This window comes from Seriola aureovittata, chromosome 3, assembly GCF_021018895.1.
Source record: "Seriola aureovittata isolate HTS-2021-v1 ecotype China chromosome 3, ASM2101889v1, whole genome shotgun sequence".
NCBI classification, from domain to species: Eukaryota; Metazoa; Chordata; class Actinopteri; order Carangiformes; family Carangidae; genus Seriola; species Seriola aureovittata.
In genome coordinates, this window is record NC_079366.1 from 25,830,019 (window position 1) to 25,845,694 (window position 15,676).

Here is a 15,676-nt window from a genome sequence, read left to right on the forward strand (position 1 = left end):
TAGCTTTTGTTTTTAGCTGCTAGATTAGCAGTAGCTATCTCGTAGTTAGTGAGAACTTCTGGCCGTTTGGCTTCTGTAACGTAAATCCGGTGAATCTGTCCTGGTTCAACTCATCATATGACATTTGACATAAAGCTTTATGCAATTTGCAACTTCCCCATTGGCTTGAATAAGTCTGTCTCTGTAGCTGTCTTAGTCATTTAACTTACTTAACTCACGCTTATTGTTGTTCCTTCTGACTGAATATTAGCAAGTGATATATCTAAACTGTGCTGTTTGCATCACTGTAGTAAAGCTTTACTGGCTCTTTGTCTTACTGTGAAACTTCATTTGTGCACTGCAACATCAGGGACTCTCAGAATGGATTTAGAAGATGACACTACCGTGTTAACAACCCTGAAGTCCTTCAATTCGTTCATCAGCCGCCCTGAACATCCACAGCGGCCGTCAGATCACTCAGCAGGGAGTGGAAACCTGCAGACACAGTACAAACGCAGTATGGAGGTATATAGAAACTGACAGCATCAGTAGACTGTTTAAAGGAAGTATTGACATGCAACCTTTTGCATTGACTAACTTGTTTTCCCTTATAGCTGTTGGAAGCAGCAGACAGGGTTCACTCAAAGAATCGCTACCTTCAGTTGGACCAGGAGAAGAAGCAGATGGAGCTGAGTCACAAACGAGCTCGATTTGAACTAGAGAAGGTTGCTTCTGACAGCGCACGAGACTTGGAGGTACAGGTCACACGTTTTTGCATGTTCACATAATAGAGAAGAGTACATGGTGATGATTATTTCTGTTGCAAAAATGAGTACACCCTCCTGAAAGTTACAAAATAAGACTTAACCTCCTAGGACCTGGCGTCCACATATGTGGACCTCACATTTTGGATTCTCTAGACCACAATACTAACTTTTTCTCAACAAGGGCCTGGTGACCACACATGACGATATTATACTGCCACTCAGTAATCGAAATTTAAAACTAATGTCCTCATATGTGGACATCATTTTTCTCAGGTCCCAATCAGCCTAAATAGCAAAGAGAAATTAAAAATGCATGCCATGCAAGAGTTCGGTTCTTAGGAGGTTAAAGATATATATTTGGTACTCGTTAAGGGCACCAGACTCACAAGATGATTCTGTTGAACCGTCCCACTCAAACAGGTCTAATTGGTTGACAATTAAAGTGGTATCTAACCCCATGCATTGCTCTCAGACTTAGTGCTGACAAAAATGGCGCCACGTGGGAGAGAATTGTCTGGAGACTTGAGAAACAGAATCATTTCATTGCACAGAAAAGGGCAAGGGTACAAGAGCAATTAGCAAATCATTGTTATTAAGGCAGAACACAAAAGCAAAAGTGATACAGAAATTCAAAAAGGACAGAAACCAAAGCACAAAAAAGCCAGTTTAGCCTTTGCCAAGGCAACAAGTGGAGCAACAAGTGGAGCAGCACATCAAGGCTCTCAGGGAGGTCATCCACCAGGTGTGGCATAGGAAAGACAGGACAATATGTTATGAACTTGTGTGCTCGATGCCAAGAAGGGTCAGTGCAGTTCTTAAAATCAAGGCAGGACATACTAACTACTAAAATAATACGAGGGTGTACTCATCTTTGCAATCCTAGATTTAAGCAAAGCTGCCTAATTTACTCATTTCTTAGATATTGATGACATATCTTTCTATGTTGTTGTTATTATATATATATATATATATATATATATATATATATATATATATATATATATATATATATATATATAATATATATATATATATATATATATATATATATATATATATATATATATATATATATATATATGTTTAATACATTACATTTTTTTTCACCTTCTTATGGATTGGAATATTGATCATTTAGGAAATTCAAAGATTTCTTCATGTTCAGAGTGGATGAACTCATTTATGCGGTGTACTGTGTTATAGCATGAGGTTGACCGGAACCAGGAACTCTTGGGACGAATTAAGAAGCTGGAGGAGAGGGAGACTGAGGCAGCTAAGAAGCTATCAGAACAGGTGGAGGCGAATTGTGCTCTGCGTAAGAATCTGGGGGGCCTGAACAAGAAACTGGAGGAGCGAGATTCTAGACTTAGCACCGCTAACCAGGTACAAACCCACACAGACTCGCTCATACACTTATATTGCTATTCTGGTCATGTATCATATCTTGTGTTGGCTTACTTCTGTAATCCGTTCCCAGGCCATCAGTTCTTTGAAGGATGAGATCAGAGAGATGAAACAGAAGACTCAAAACAAAGACTCGACAATTTCTACTCAAACCCTGGAAAACCAGGAACTGCAGGAACAGCTCGATTTACAACGCAGGTACAGATACGCACAGAGACTACCACTTACATAGCTCTGTTTCATGCTAATGTCCAGTGAGCTGTACTGCATAAGACAAATGCTGACCACACACTTCTGTCTGATTTGTATCAGGAAGTATCAGGAAGTCTCTCAGCTTTGCCAAAGTCTCCAAGCTGCCCAGTCCTCCTGCTCAGAGCACATCATCAAGATTAAGGTATGTTGCAGCTACACAGTGTTATCTCAGAGTTTGTGCATGAAGGACAAACTTGTCCACCATGCACAAATGGAGATCACAGCATGCCTCTGTCCACAATTCAAGAGACGCACTAGTTAGTCAGTCAAGCAAAAATATGACAATGAAACACAATGAATTTATGGTGTAAACGGTGACATGAGATTAGGGACAGACACCAGTAATATGTAAGATACGTGTCATGCCTGGTTGCTTTCATTGCCCATTACTGATGTGAAGTTGGAGAAGCCAAATTCAGCAGAGGTGTAAACGTAGCAGTGTCTGAGCACCAAGCTAAAAACTCAATTTGTAAAAAAAAAAATGGCAGTGAGTGGCTGGATGAGGAGAATTAAATTACAAGCCTGCATCCCCCTGGATGATCACAAACCTGGATAATGTGGAGATATTATATACAGTGACCCAAGTCACTCTGAGCTGCATCATATCCCGAATATTATCAAAACTAGGTTTAAACTGATAACCAAGACAGCGTTATGCGGATAAACACACTCACTGTCACATGTATAGTTTATCAGCTGAAATTTTGGACATTTCACTATTTCTCATTTGAACTACAGTTTTGGTTGAAATGTTTTTTTCCACCTCAGTTTTTCATGGTTGGTTCAATTGTGTGTTTGTATGTACACCGCGTTCCAAATTATTATGCAAATTGGATTTAAGTGTCATAAACATTTAATTTTTTGTTTTTCAATTAAACTCATGGATGGTATTGTGTCTCAGGGCTCTTTGGATCATTGAAATCAATCTCAGACACCTGTGATAATTAGTTTGCCAGGTGAGCCCAATCAAAGGAAAACTACTTAAGAAGGACGTTCCACATTATTAAGCAGGCCACAGGTTTCAAGCAATATGGGAAAGAAAATGGATCTCTCTGCTGCCGAAAAGCGTCAAATAGTGTAATACCTTGGACAAGGTATGAAAACATTAGATATATCAAGAAAACTTAAGCGTGATCATTGTACTGTAAAGAGATTTGTGGCCGATTCAGAGCACAGACGGGTTCGTGCAGATAAAGGCATAATGAGGAAGGTTTCTGCCAGACAAATTCATCGGATTAGGAGAGCAGCTGCTAAAATGCCATTACAAAGCAGCAAACAGGTATTTGAAGCTCTGGAGTCCCGCGAACCTCCAGGTGTAGGATCCTCCAGGGATTTGCAGTTGTGCATAAACCTGCTATTCGGCCACCACTAAACAATGCTCACAAGCAGAACCGGTTGCATCAGAAATACATGAAGACTAATTTTCAAACAGTCTTGTTTACTGATGAGTGCCGTGCAACCCTGGACGGTCCAGATGGATGGAGTAGTGGATGGTTGGCCACCATGTCCCAACAAGGCTGCGACGTCAGCAAGGCGGAGTCATGTTTTGTGCTGGAATCATTGGGAGAGAGCTGGTGGGCCCCTTTAGGGTCCCTGAAGGTGTGAAAATGACCTCAGCAAAGTATGTAGAGTTTCTGACTGACCACTTTCTTCTGTGGTACAAAAAGAAGAACCTTGCCTTCCGTAGCAAAATCATCTTCATGCATGACAATGCACCATCTCATGTTGCAAAGAATACGTCTGTGTCATTGGCTGCTATGGGCGTAAAAGGAGAGAGACTCATGGTGTGGCCCCCATCTTCCCCTGACCTCAACCCTATTGAGAACCTTTGGAGCATCCTCAAGCAAAAGATCTATGAGGGTGGGAGGCAGTTCACATCAAAACGGCAGCTCTGGGAGGCTGTTCTGACATCCTGCAAAGAAATTAAAGCAGAAACTCTCCAAAAACTCACAAGTTCAATGGATGCAAGAATTGTGAAGGTGATATCAAAGAATGGGTCCTATGTTAACATGTAACTTGGCCTGTTAAGATGTTTTTGTTTCAACAAATTACCATTTTTGGTTCTTTACAACCTATAAAATGTTTTGAAACTCTGTTGTGCATAATCATTTGGAACGGTGCATTTTGACTTTTTTATTTTTGAAAAAAATAGTTATCATTGGGAGGTTTGTTCGATAAAATTTTAATTATACTCTGACGGTTGATGACTTAAATTATACTGACTGTCATTTGCATCGACTATTTAGGAAAATCTGAGAAAAATAACATTTGCATAATAATTTGTAACGCGCTGTATACATGATAAACATTCATGTTCATGAACAGTTGAAATAATTTAATTGTTGAAAGATGTCATGTATGTGTAACAACGGCAAGAACACTAATACGCACTAATGCGCTGAATACACACGTACTGTGGTCATTTCTTTTTTTTAATGATTTCTCTCTTCACCCTTGGCAGGAGTTGGAGACGCGTCTTGCCTTCCAGGAGCAAGACATCGCCATTGTGAAGACTGTTAAGTCAGAGGTGGCCAGGGTTCCAGATCTGGAGAAAGAGTTGAAGCGTCTCAGAGATGATAATGCCTTTCTCAGGTTAAATCCATTTATAAGTTTTTAATGCTTTCCAGAAGGTTTCACTTTTAAGTAGAATAGACAGACTGGCATTTTTAAAGGTGACATCCTAGTGTGATTCCACTTAGCTGAAAAAGTTTGACTTGAGCTTTTTTGACATTTCAACTTTTGGTCATCACTATCACACTAGGAAACATTAGGTAATGGGTGTCTTTGCTTGTATTGTTTTTTGGATCCTCTAAACCAGAAACGGTTTGTACTGTGTGTATACAATCACTATGAAACGTTGAAGAGCAAGAGTCTGAGAAAAGTAGTCTCAACAGTGAGGACAGACCAAGTGCAGAAATACAGCAACTGCTCTGTTCCCCACTGTTGACTGTATCCTGATATCAGAGACATGTGACATGCAAAATAAGGTTTTTCGTGCATATAGATTTTTTTTGCTGAACATACCTGACCATACCAGACAGTTTTAAGAAAGTTTTTGTATAGGACACAAAGGTGCACTGAAAAGAACCACAGTGGGAAAAGTAATGCCATGTTTGAAGGTAACATCATTGACACCATCCATCATGACTGATAACATCTATTGGCAAACCTCTACAAATACTAAGAGGTTGTAATTCATCTGAAATAGAGGCACATCTTCTGTGCCCCTTGTCACTTCAGCACATCTGATCTCTTTTTAGACAGAAACTGTGTAATCTGGGGTTTTAGCGTAATCAGATTAATGCAACACATTTTAATGTGTCATCCAATTTCCTGCTTTAACCTTATCATCTACAACAATCTCTTTTTTTGTGTGTGAGTAGATACAGTCACTGTGATACCACTGCATCTGAAATCAAGTTCTAAAATCGTGTCAGAGTGTGAACGTTGCCAGGAATCACAAGTATGCCTTTCCTGCATCAGACACTGAATCTCAAGCTTTTGAAGTAAATTTTGTGTTTTTTTTTGTCTTTGCACTGTTCGCTCCGTCCAGGGAGAGCAGAGAGAATTGCAGTCTGCTGAAAGAGGAGGTAGAGGGGCTGAGGAGGAAGCTGGAGAGGATGGAGAAAACCAAAGAAGAATTGGTCAATATGGAACTGGAGAAAGAAGTAAGATGTGTGTGGCTGTGAGATTGGATTGTGCATATCACTTGTAGCATATCGGTGTTCGCTTCGTTGTAATATTTCACTACTACAAACATGAAATGGAGAGATTAAAAGTTCATTGTACTTATAGTTGAGCCTGACCGATATATTGGTCCAACATTTTTGGCAATATTGACTGCCTTTACCTACATTGTCCAGAATAGTAGATTGTGTTTTAACTGTGTGTTGACTTTTTTTAAGTTCTTAATTCAAGTTCGTTTTTTTTTTTTTTTTTTTTTTTTTTTTTTTTTTGTAGTTTTATGTTTTTAATATTTATTTAATTGAATGAAATCTACTTTTCACAATGTGCTGTCATCCCGCCTCACTACATATCTTTGTCACTACAAAAAAACAAATGTTAGTGAAAACATTTGTTAAGTATAAATTGGGACTATTGTCTGATATATTGTGATTTTTTTATTTTTTATTTTTATGTATTGATATTGGTGACAGCCTTGAAAATCTTACATTAGTCAGGCTTTAACTTGCATATGTATATTTTTTTACTCTGCACTTGACTGTTGTAATAAGATCATCTACTTCCTGTACATTACAACATGTAAACTGATGTTTCTTCAATCCTCAGAGGCTGGCTGAGAAGCTTCAATCCTGGGAGAACTTGGGACAATCTACTGGACTTAACATAAGGTCAGACATTGTGTGAGAGTGTGTCTGAATGTGTGACTGTGAGACAGAGAAAGACAGAGAGGTCAACAAATGTGTTTTTCATAGTGTTTATTATATATTTTTTTAAAGAAATATGAATGAAATATAAAAACGTGCCACTAGGTGGAGCTGTGGTCACTCCAAATGAATGTGTCTCATCACCGTGGATCGATTCCACCAGCGTTGTATAGGTGTGTGTGTTTGTTCTATACCTGCGTATGTGTGCGCTTAGTGTGTCTCAATGCATCCAGTCAAAGCTGGTAATAAGAGAATGATTGCATGTTTCCTTGTGAGCAGTGGAGCAGATCTGACAGGTTATAAGCACTGCCCCCTTGTCCAGTGCATGCATGCATGCACATATGCACACACACACATACACATATACACACACACACACACACACACACACACACACACACACACACACACACACACACACACACACACACACACACACAGCATTTTCTCTACGATTAACTCCGGCTGTGATGTAAACAGAATGTTAAATTGAACATATCCGCACAGCACATTTGATTTGTCTTACACTCTGCGTGTTTCTGTAAAATGTGTGTTACACACAGAGCAAAAAGAAAAAGGTGGACACACTGTAAATTACAAAATGAAATATTTCCTCTTTCAAGGCTTTATTTTAGTCTTATGTAATGTGTTGTGGGACCTGACGGTATTTGTTAAAATTACAGTTATTAAAAGACCTGGTAGGATTATAGGGATGCAATGCTAAACGATATACAATAATTTGGTTGGGCTGTCCATCATGTCTCTGAATATTTAACTCTGATGAGGCTGTCTTCCTGCGCAAATCCTTCTCTAAAAGTCAGGTGTTCAGGCTGCCTCAAAACGAGAAAACTGTGTTGCCCGTAAAGCTGCAGAAGGACAGCCGTATGTGTGACGGTCATACTGATCAAAAGTAAAGGTTAATGCTGGTAGTATATAACATTCAGAAAGTCCTTGAAGGTTTTTTTTTTTTTTTTTTTTTTTACTGTTTATTAAATGTCCAAATTAATTTTCAGGTGGTTCAGGATGTTTATTTTCCCTGGCACAGAACTGTGATGCAGAGGTAAACAGAGAGTAAGAGCGGTTCAACCAGCAGCCTGTTCACCTTCATTGCACTCTGTGTGAAAATTAGTATTAATGCGGATTTGTGCATTAGTGGGACACTGATTGCCTTAAAGGCTGTTAAGCTGTCATTATCTTTGCAGGTATATAATTGTTAAAGTTTTTATGAGGAAGTTTAACAATGATGAAGTGAAACAGGATATGGATTTATATCACTACAGTGTTCCTTTGCAGTGAAAAGAAAATGGATGACACTTCAGTGACAGAATGATAATATAGTCAGTAACGTAACACTGTCTGAATTGATGTTGAAGTTGAAACAAAACTGCCCGTTAGTGTGTTTCTTCTTCTGTTATTAAATATGAAATATCTGGGATACAGTGTTTTTGCACACTAGTGTGCATTTGTGTTATTGATTTTTTTTTTTTTTTTTTTTTTTTTAAACTTTGCCGGCCAGTAAGTAATTTCTCATAACTAGAACCTCCTCATACTTTATATATTTTGTTTTAGTCGACATATTGGAGCTTTTTGTGTCACTACATATTTCTGGGTGGTCATGAGTGTTGTGAAAAGAATATGGAGCAGTTAATGAGGAGTAAAACACACTGGTGCTGTTGGTTGAGGAGTTTGTCTCCTGCAGCCTTGGATTTGATTTTTCTTACCCCGCCATTTGTCAGATGAAAATAACTTTAGCACAGACGTTTACCCCGCCCGTCAACCATCCATGTGGCTGCCTGGTGGAGTAGACGAGCCTCACAGCCGCTGCTTGAATTTGCCAGCAGTTGGCTGGTTGTTGGTGTTTATTTCCTTTCCCTCTGTTTCATAGTCTGATAACATTGTGCTTGCTTAGGTGTTTACCCATGTGGATGACAATTGAAAATTGACAGAAACAGAATGAAAATATTTATATATAGACTGTTGAATATTGAATATTCAATATTGAAGGACAATATGTGGGGAGATTTTCTGGGAATGGGATTCCTTTTCACTAAAGCTCTCGCCAGCTAAAGGCAGGAATTAGAGAGTTTGCTACGTGTGTGTTTCTGGTTTTTCAGAATAGTTTTGAACACAGTGTGTTTGAAAAACAGTGTGAGGTGTTTGTGTGTGTGTCTGTGTGTGATTTCACGCTGACACAGTAATGGTTTCTGGCTTTTCTTTTTGTATCTCTTAAATTGCTCTCAAGTTCCCCAAGTTAAGAAGTTTTTTTTTTTTTATTTGTTGAAAATGTTTCTGCTCAGATTTTTTTTTTTTTCAGGTCATTGCTTAAATTACAGCTCAAAATGTTTTAGTAATTGTGCCTTTTCCCCAAAAGAAAAACTGATCGTACGGTTGTTGCAATAGATCTATTGATATTTTATGGAGCATTAACATTGTATGTAACATGAGATTCACTCATAGATGACTTGGGACTTAAACTTTCAAATGGAAAACAATAGTTCCTTTTTTGTCTGAAAACACAAACAGCAGTAAGAGTGGGGATGTGTTTAGGTTTCTGAGTCGCTTCCTTTGATCCATATGTTTTCCAAAGTTGAACTCACAACACTTTGACAAGGCTCTGGGTCACCTCACTCTACTCACTGAAGAGTGTGCTCAAAACTAGAGTCACAGTGGCCTCACACTACCTTGACAGTGCATTTACTCTTGAAAGGGTTGCACCTTAAGAGCTGTTCATGACATTTCACCCAATAATATACACCGAGCCTGTTATTTGCAACGTCAACAGGGAATGGCCGGCGGAAAAAAAACGAAACCCTCGAAAAGCAGCAGAACAGAGACGGAGCAGCCTCTCATATTAGCTCGGGAGCAGGCTAATCCCTCTGTGCTCAGGGCAATGTGGAATTACCTACTTTGAGTACCATAGTTATTCCATCATATGATTCATGAACTCATATTTTAGTCATGAGATTATTTCCATACCTGAGGCACCACCTAGCTAAAAGGAAGTGGTGATAAATCCACGCCAGCCAACTTTCACATGGCATACTCTGGTTTTCCAACCTTGACGTTAACCTTGACAGCTCAGCGCTTTCCCCTGCATACACCTAATTTGTCATACGACTATGTAGACTGACAAAATACCAGGTCAGCTCTCAGGTAACCTCCGAGTGTCTCTAGTGAAAGCTGAAGTTTGATCATACGCTTTATTTTCAGCGGATGTCGAACTAACTCCGTCATGTTGAGTTGTGCTACAGAGCAAGCTGCATCACTTCTCAGGTGTGTCATTTTAGCTGCTAGGTGGCAGCAGAATTCTTTCGGATCAGTAGTTAGACACAGGATTTAGAGTTTAGAGGTCATGTGGTGCATTTCTGCCCGAGTATGTGACCATCTGCGTTGTGGCCTTCCCATTGTGTGTTTGTGCGTTTTGTAATCTGTCAATCTCTCCCATGGAGTGAGTTTGTTTTGTAGAACCATGACCAGTATTTAGCCCACTATCCTCCTCTCATCTCTCCCTCTGCTGCTCATGTCGTTTTATTTCCCAGCTCCCCACTGGCCAAGTAACAAAAGAATATGTAAACGCCGCCGTTTTCATCTATTCTCTATCCTTTCATGCTTTCTCGGTCATATTGATTTTTTTATTTTATTTTTATTTTTTCATTGTGTGTATGCGAGTGTGTATATGTGTGGACACGTGTGTATGCTAACTGCTCTGTGCTATGTCTGTCTGTAGGAAACCAGAGGATCTGTCCAGGGAGGTGATTCAGATCCAGCAGAGAGAAATTGCTCTGAAAGAGCAGAACTACACACTCAACAGCCGGTAACACACACACACACACACACACAAAATCCCTCTCTCTCTCGCTCTCTCTCTCTCTGCCTTCAAACCTTTTTCTCTCATTCTGTCTGCCTGCATGCCTCTTTCCCCCCATGTATCTATTAGAGCGTATCTCTGAGAAGTCCTTAATTGTCACAAAGTTAATTAAACTGGTCCTGATTTTGATAGCACTCCTGACAGTAACCACTGGTGTGTGTGTGAGCGAGCGAGCGCGTGCGTGTGTGTGCGTGTGTGGGAGATTGTGAGTGAGAGAGAGGGAATTCACTAATTAAACTTGTCCTGTTTAGGCAGAGGTGATGTCTATAAGGAGAGCTGCGCGCATGCTCTGGTATATTCATGCCGCAGCTCAGTCCTGCTAAGAAAGCTTTCATTAGCTAACAAGCGTCTCTCTTCTGCTGAGCGTATTGGGCTCATTATGAAGTATTAGAAACAGCAGAACGGCAGAGGGGATGGGAGGGGGAGGGGAAGGTGAAGGGAGCTTGTGGCGTAATAATGGTCCTCGGGTATAATTATTGTCCTATTGATCAGACCTGGCAAAAAATGCTGCTGCAAATAATTTCTGGACAGTTGTGTGGGAACTATTTGGTGTGAGTCAGGTACGTCGTCTGTCAGGGAGGATGACTGTAAGTGAACTATGAATTGCTTTTGTCTGATTGTCTTAACATTCAGCAGTAATCAGCCCATTTCTGTCATTCTCTGCCCCCTCTCTCCCCTGCCATTAACCTACACACACACCCTTCTTGCTTTCCATCTATCCATCTGTCAGTGTGAGGAGTGTGGAGCGCTTGCAGGCCGACCTCCGTGCAGAGGTGTCCCAGCAGCGCAGCAAGACTCTGGAGGAGCAGAAGAAGAGGGAGATGCAGGATGCTCTGGTCCGTCGACTACAGAAGAGAGTGTTGCTATTAACAAAGGTGCCTGACCACAAAAACACACATCAGCAGCTGTTCACACCTTCACGACACATCCTTCCCAGAATTTTACTGCAAATACTCAGGGAGCACAGTAGACACCTGAATCTAAAGGCCTAATTCCTAATCTCCCCTTTGCACTCCTCTCTCCCTCTGTTTGGTCGATGAATGTCATGTGACTGCTCTATCTGCCTGTCTTGCTTCCCCCTGCTCTGCAGTTCCTGACTAGACCTCCCTGTGATATTGATTTCTCAGTTTGTATAATTCCCTAGGTCAACATACTCAGTCTTTTAGTACACAAATCACACACACACACACACACACACACACACTGAAGCACACACACATTTACTTAGCCCCCACTATAACTAAGCAGAGCTAAAGGCATGATGGAAATATGACTTGACCCCAGACTGTTTTGGCAGAGAACGCACTCAACCATTTGCACTTTACCAATCATTCAGAGGGTGTGAATAATTGTTTTAATTTTATCATCCAGTCACAATGTAGTGAGACGATATCCATTGTTGTTCAATGCTCTGCTTTTTAAAAAATTTACCCTTTTTTTAATTATTCTTAAAAAAAAAAGGGTTGTAACCAGCCAAATATTCCTGAAGTTAAATTAAAAGAGCTATTTGTAGGTTGTGCTATTGCTACATAGCCAAGGTTAGCATTAACAGCTGTTTACTCACCAGTCTAAAAGAAATGTTGCGAGTTCAGCATCGCAAAATTGGTGGAAAGCAACACCAATGTAAACCCTTGTCTCTGTCAAGTCCTTTCTTCTGAAGTTAGCACGCTAACCAGCTAGCTCCGGGCCCGCATCAACTCGTCTCGTCACTTTGCGATAGCGACTCACTGTAGCCTTCAACGTGTCCTGAAGATGTAGTCCTGCTCAGAGGGCATTATAGCCACCTGTATTATAAAGACAATGATGGCTGAAGGTTTTGTCAAAGCGACAATCACCACCACGTTCAGCAGCAGAGAAAACTTACAACAAGGCACCTTAAAGCTAAAAGAGTATATTAATACCTCTCACCCAACCATTTCTACAAGTGCCCAAGTTTATGTTGTCTTTTCTTCAACATTTTTCTTTTGTTCATTTTGTATATTTACAAGAAAACTACAGCATACTAATGTAAGAGATATGGGAGAGGCTGCAACCAAGCAATGTTTTTACTATTTAGTCTGATAATATGATACATTCATTTTGTATTGATCAGCTACAATTGCGTGCACAATAAGATAAACAGATCTCCACGTTCCCCTTCCACCTGAGGGAATAACTATAGCCACACACCGGCTCACAAATCAATGATGATGAAATTTATACTGTTCAGAAATTACCCTAAAATAAAAAACAACAACAATGTATAAACTCATACAAAAAGTAATCTTCTCAATCACCACTTATGAACCACACTTATGAAGTGTGTAGGAGTGTGTTAATCAGCAGCGACTCTGCCCTCTGCCTGTATTTTTTTATTTTCTTATTTTGCTGTGTTCGGGACATTGCGTTCTAGGCACGGTGAAACGATCAGAAAGTAATGTTTTACTTCTCTGCTTTACTGCTTTGTTCTCATTAATGCCACTCCCTCTCTTCGTTCACTCTCCCTCTCCCACTCGTTGAGTCCGAGAGGAGGAGGCCAACTTTGAATGGTGTGTTCACAGACAGCAACCAACAAATCCTGCAAATATTATTATACCTATACAAATATATCTTCAACTGCCTTGCTCAGCTGCACCTTGACAGCAGTTCTTAAAGAAGTGGAGAGGAGAATAAATTTCATTACACACACACACACACACACACACACACACACACACACACACACACACACACACACACACACACACACACACACACACGAACCCCGAGTTCTTCCAGCCTTGTCTTTGAAATGAATCCGTCCGTCTCTGCCACAAGGCTGCGTCTCCATTATTCTGCTTTTGCCCTGTTTTATTTCTTATACACTTTTGTGGGACAGACTCGCTGATCCATTAGAGGCACAGTCACATCTTCATGCACTAGATAAAACAGTTGACATAAAAGCAATTTGAAAAAAAAAAAAAAAAAAAAATAGATGATGAAAACAGTAATGATAGTTTTATCACTTTGTCCTCCTGCTCCCTGTTTGTTTGTGTGTTTTTTAAAATGAGAGTTTTTATCAGAGACGAGCCGACAGATTTTTGATTTAGATTGAGTGAATTTCATTGCACAGTAATAGACAGTAAATAGCCAAAGGGCTTGCTGTTTAGGATAGGTACCAAACGTGCACACACACACACACACACACACACACACACACACACACTGACCTCTAAACGTGTTTGTTCATTTTCAGTTTTTTCTCCCGTTCCCTTCCTGTTGTGTTGTCTTCTTCTTGTCTCCTTTCAAAGGTTCTCACAGCGTATACGTATTAGGCTGTTGTGTAATGTTGCATGACAAGTGAAGCCGCTTCAATGCCAAAACAAATAAAGTTGAATTAAGTATGATTTTGGATATAGTGTTTTTAAAGAACCCGACTCAGCCATCTTTAAATGGATTATGTTGGTTTCGATCTGGCTAATCACAGGCTGAATCTGATTAGGGAAATCATGGCTTGTTTTCTGATACTAACCTATGAGCTAATCTGACAGGGCAGTAGCAGCCCATTATTCATAGGATTGTATATCCGGGAATTACAAGGTGCTTTTGGGCTGTTGTTAAAAGATCATCTGCAATGGTATTTATTGCTAGTGCTTATGACTTGACTTGAACCTGATTGTCATATGCTTCCCCAGATTAGCCCTGTTAATAATAAACTATTGAGCTTTTAATGAACTTCAAAAGTCAAGGATGCTCCGAAGTAGCCGGTTTGTTTGTGAGGTGTTTATTAAAAGCCTGATTGCCACGAAATGCTGCCTGCTTAGCTTCATAATACAGAGTGGACCAGTGCAGTGAAGGGAGGGGAGGAGACGCATCATTTTATCTGTCTTGAATGACAGTGAATTTCCATTAATAAATGGGCTGTTTGCCAGTTTTTTTTTTTTTTTAAACAGATGAGATTTTTCTTATTCATCATGTTACCTGGCAACCGGTACATATTTACTATGTAACACATGAATTAAGCTTTGTAATTAATAATTACTGGTTAAAATGTTCTAATGTCATATAAATATTTTAGAGTAAAAACCTTTACATTTCCTGTTTCCTGTTTGTCACTTTGTTATTTCACTCACACATGGACAGTAAACGCAGATTAGTCTTTCAAAGTTGAGTTGAAGTTGCTGAAATGGACCAATGGTGAAAAAAATGTGACACGATTTAGAGGCATTTACATAATTATGATGTCTGTGGTGTGTGTCTACTACCATTTACTTTTGTCTTGCTCCGTCACCCTCAATCATACACACACATCTGAATCCCTTTAGATGTTTGTTTGTTTGTTTGGAACCATTCCAGCTCATGCATGTTTTTGAGTGTGAGAACGAACACTCAAACGTCAAACAGAAAGACACAGACTGACAGACATTCGTGAGCTATTTGGAGACAGCGTGTCAGCCTGAGTGACACTTGTGAAGATGTTGGCTTTAAGAGGTTCTGATCCTCTCTTCTCTAAGAGAAACAACCACTTGGTGTGTTGATTTACTGGACCCAGAACAGTGTTGAGGACATGTCTTGCATTGCAGTGTTACAGAGGAGGAAAATGTGAAGTTTTAAATGATCTCATCACACCTCGGAGAAGAGAGATGAAGCAGCAGAATATTATATGCTTTGTTTGCAAAGACATTTCTCTGTTGTGACTCTGATTTGATGTTTTGATTGATTCTTTATTCTTTGTCTACAAAGACATTTGCCTCTGACTTGATTATTACATGAGGAGAAATGCAAATGAGCATGACCACAACCTTAAGCTTCTCTTGTCACAGCTTGGATGTGAAACGCGCAGCTGCCTGATACTTTGTTCCTCATTTACAAAGGCATTTGCCTGTCATATTAACACACCAAACAGCCATACATAAGTAACACAGTGAAATCAGAAAAACATCAAAGAGCTTTAAAACTCCCAATTTATTTATATACATAAACACAAATTATACATCTGATGGCAAAAATTCTGTAATGTCATGACTTTGTTCTGTCTTTGTGGCATAAAAATGTGTGTG

The 15,676-nt window shown here is 39.8% G+C and overlaps 1 protein-coding gene across 1 annotated transcript in view; it reads left to right on the forward strand.

Moving 5' to 3' along the window:
- Positions 1 to 15,676, forward strand: part of mad1l1 (mitotic arrest deficient 1 like 1) — a 60,376-nt gene that overhangs the window by 386 nt on the left and 44,314 nt on the right. The window contains exons 2-11 of the mRNA XM_056372399.1: positions 350 to 504; positions 594 to 734; positions 1,950 to 2,129; positions 2,224 to 2,348; positions 2,463 to 2,544; positions 4,864 to 4,994; positions 5,956 to 6,070; positions 6,693 to 6,754; positions 10,518 to 10,604; positions 11,389 to 11,533. Of these exons, the coding sequence (XP_056228374.1) occupies positions 361 to 504; positions 594 to 734; positions 1,950 to 2,129; positions 2,224 to 2,348; positions 2,463 to 2,544; positions 4,864 to 4,994; positions 5,956 to 6,070; positions 6,693 to 6,754; positions 10,518 to 10,604; positions 11,389 to 11,533 (1,212 nt within the window). The 5' untranslated portion in view covers positions 350 to 360. The remainder of the gene's footprint in view (positions 1 to 349; positions 505 to 593; positions 735 to 1,949; positions 2,130 to 2,223; positions 2,349 to 2,462; positions 2,545 to 4,863; positions 4,995 to 5,955; positions 6,071 to 6,692; positions 6,755 to 10,517; positions 10,605 to 11,388; positions 11,534 to 15,676) is intronic.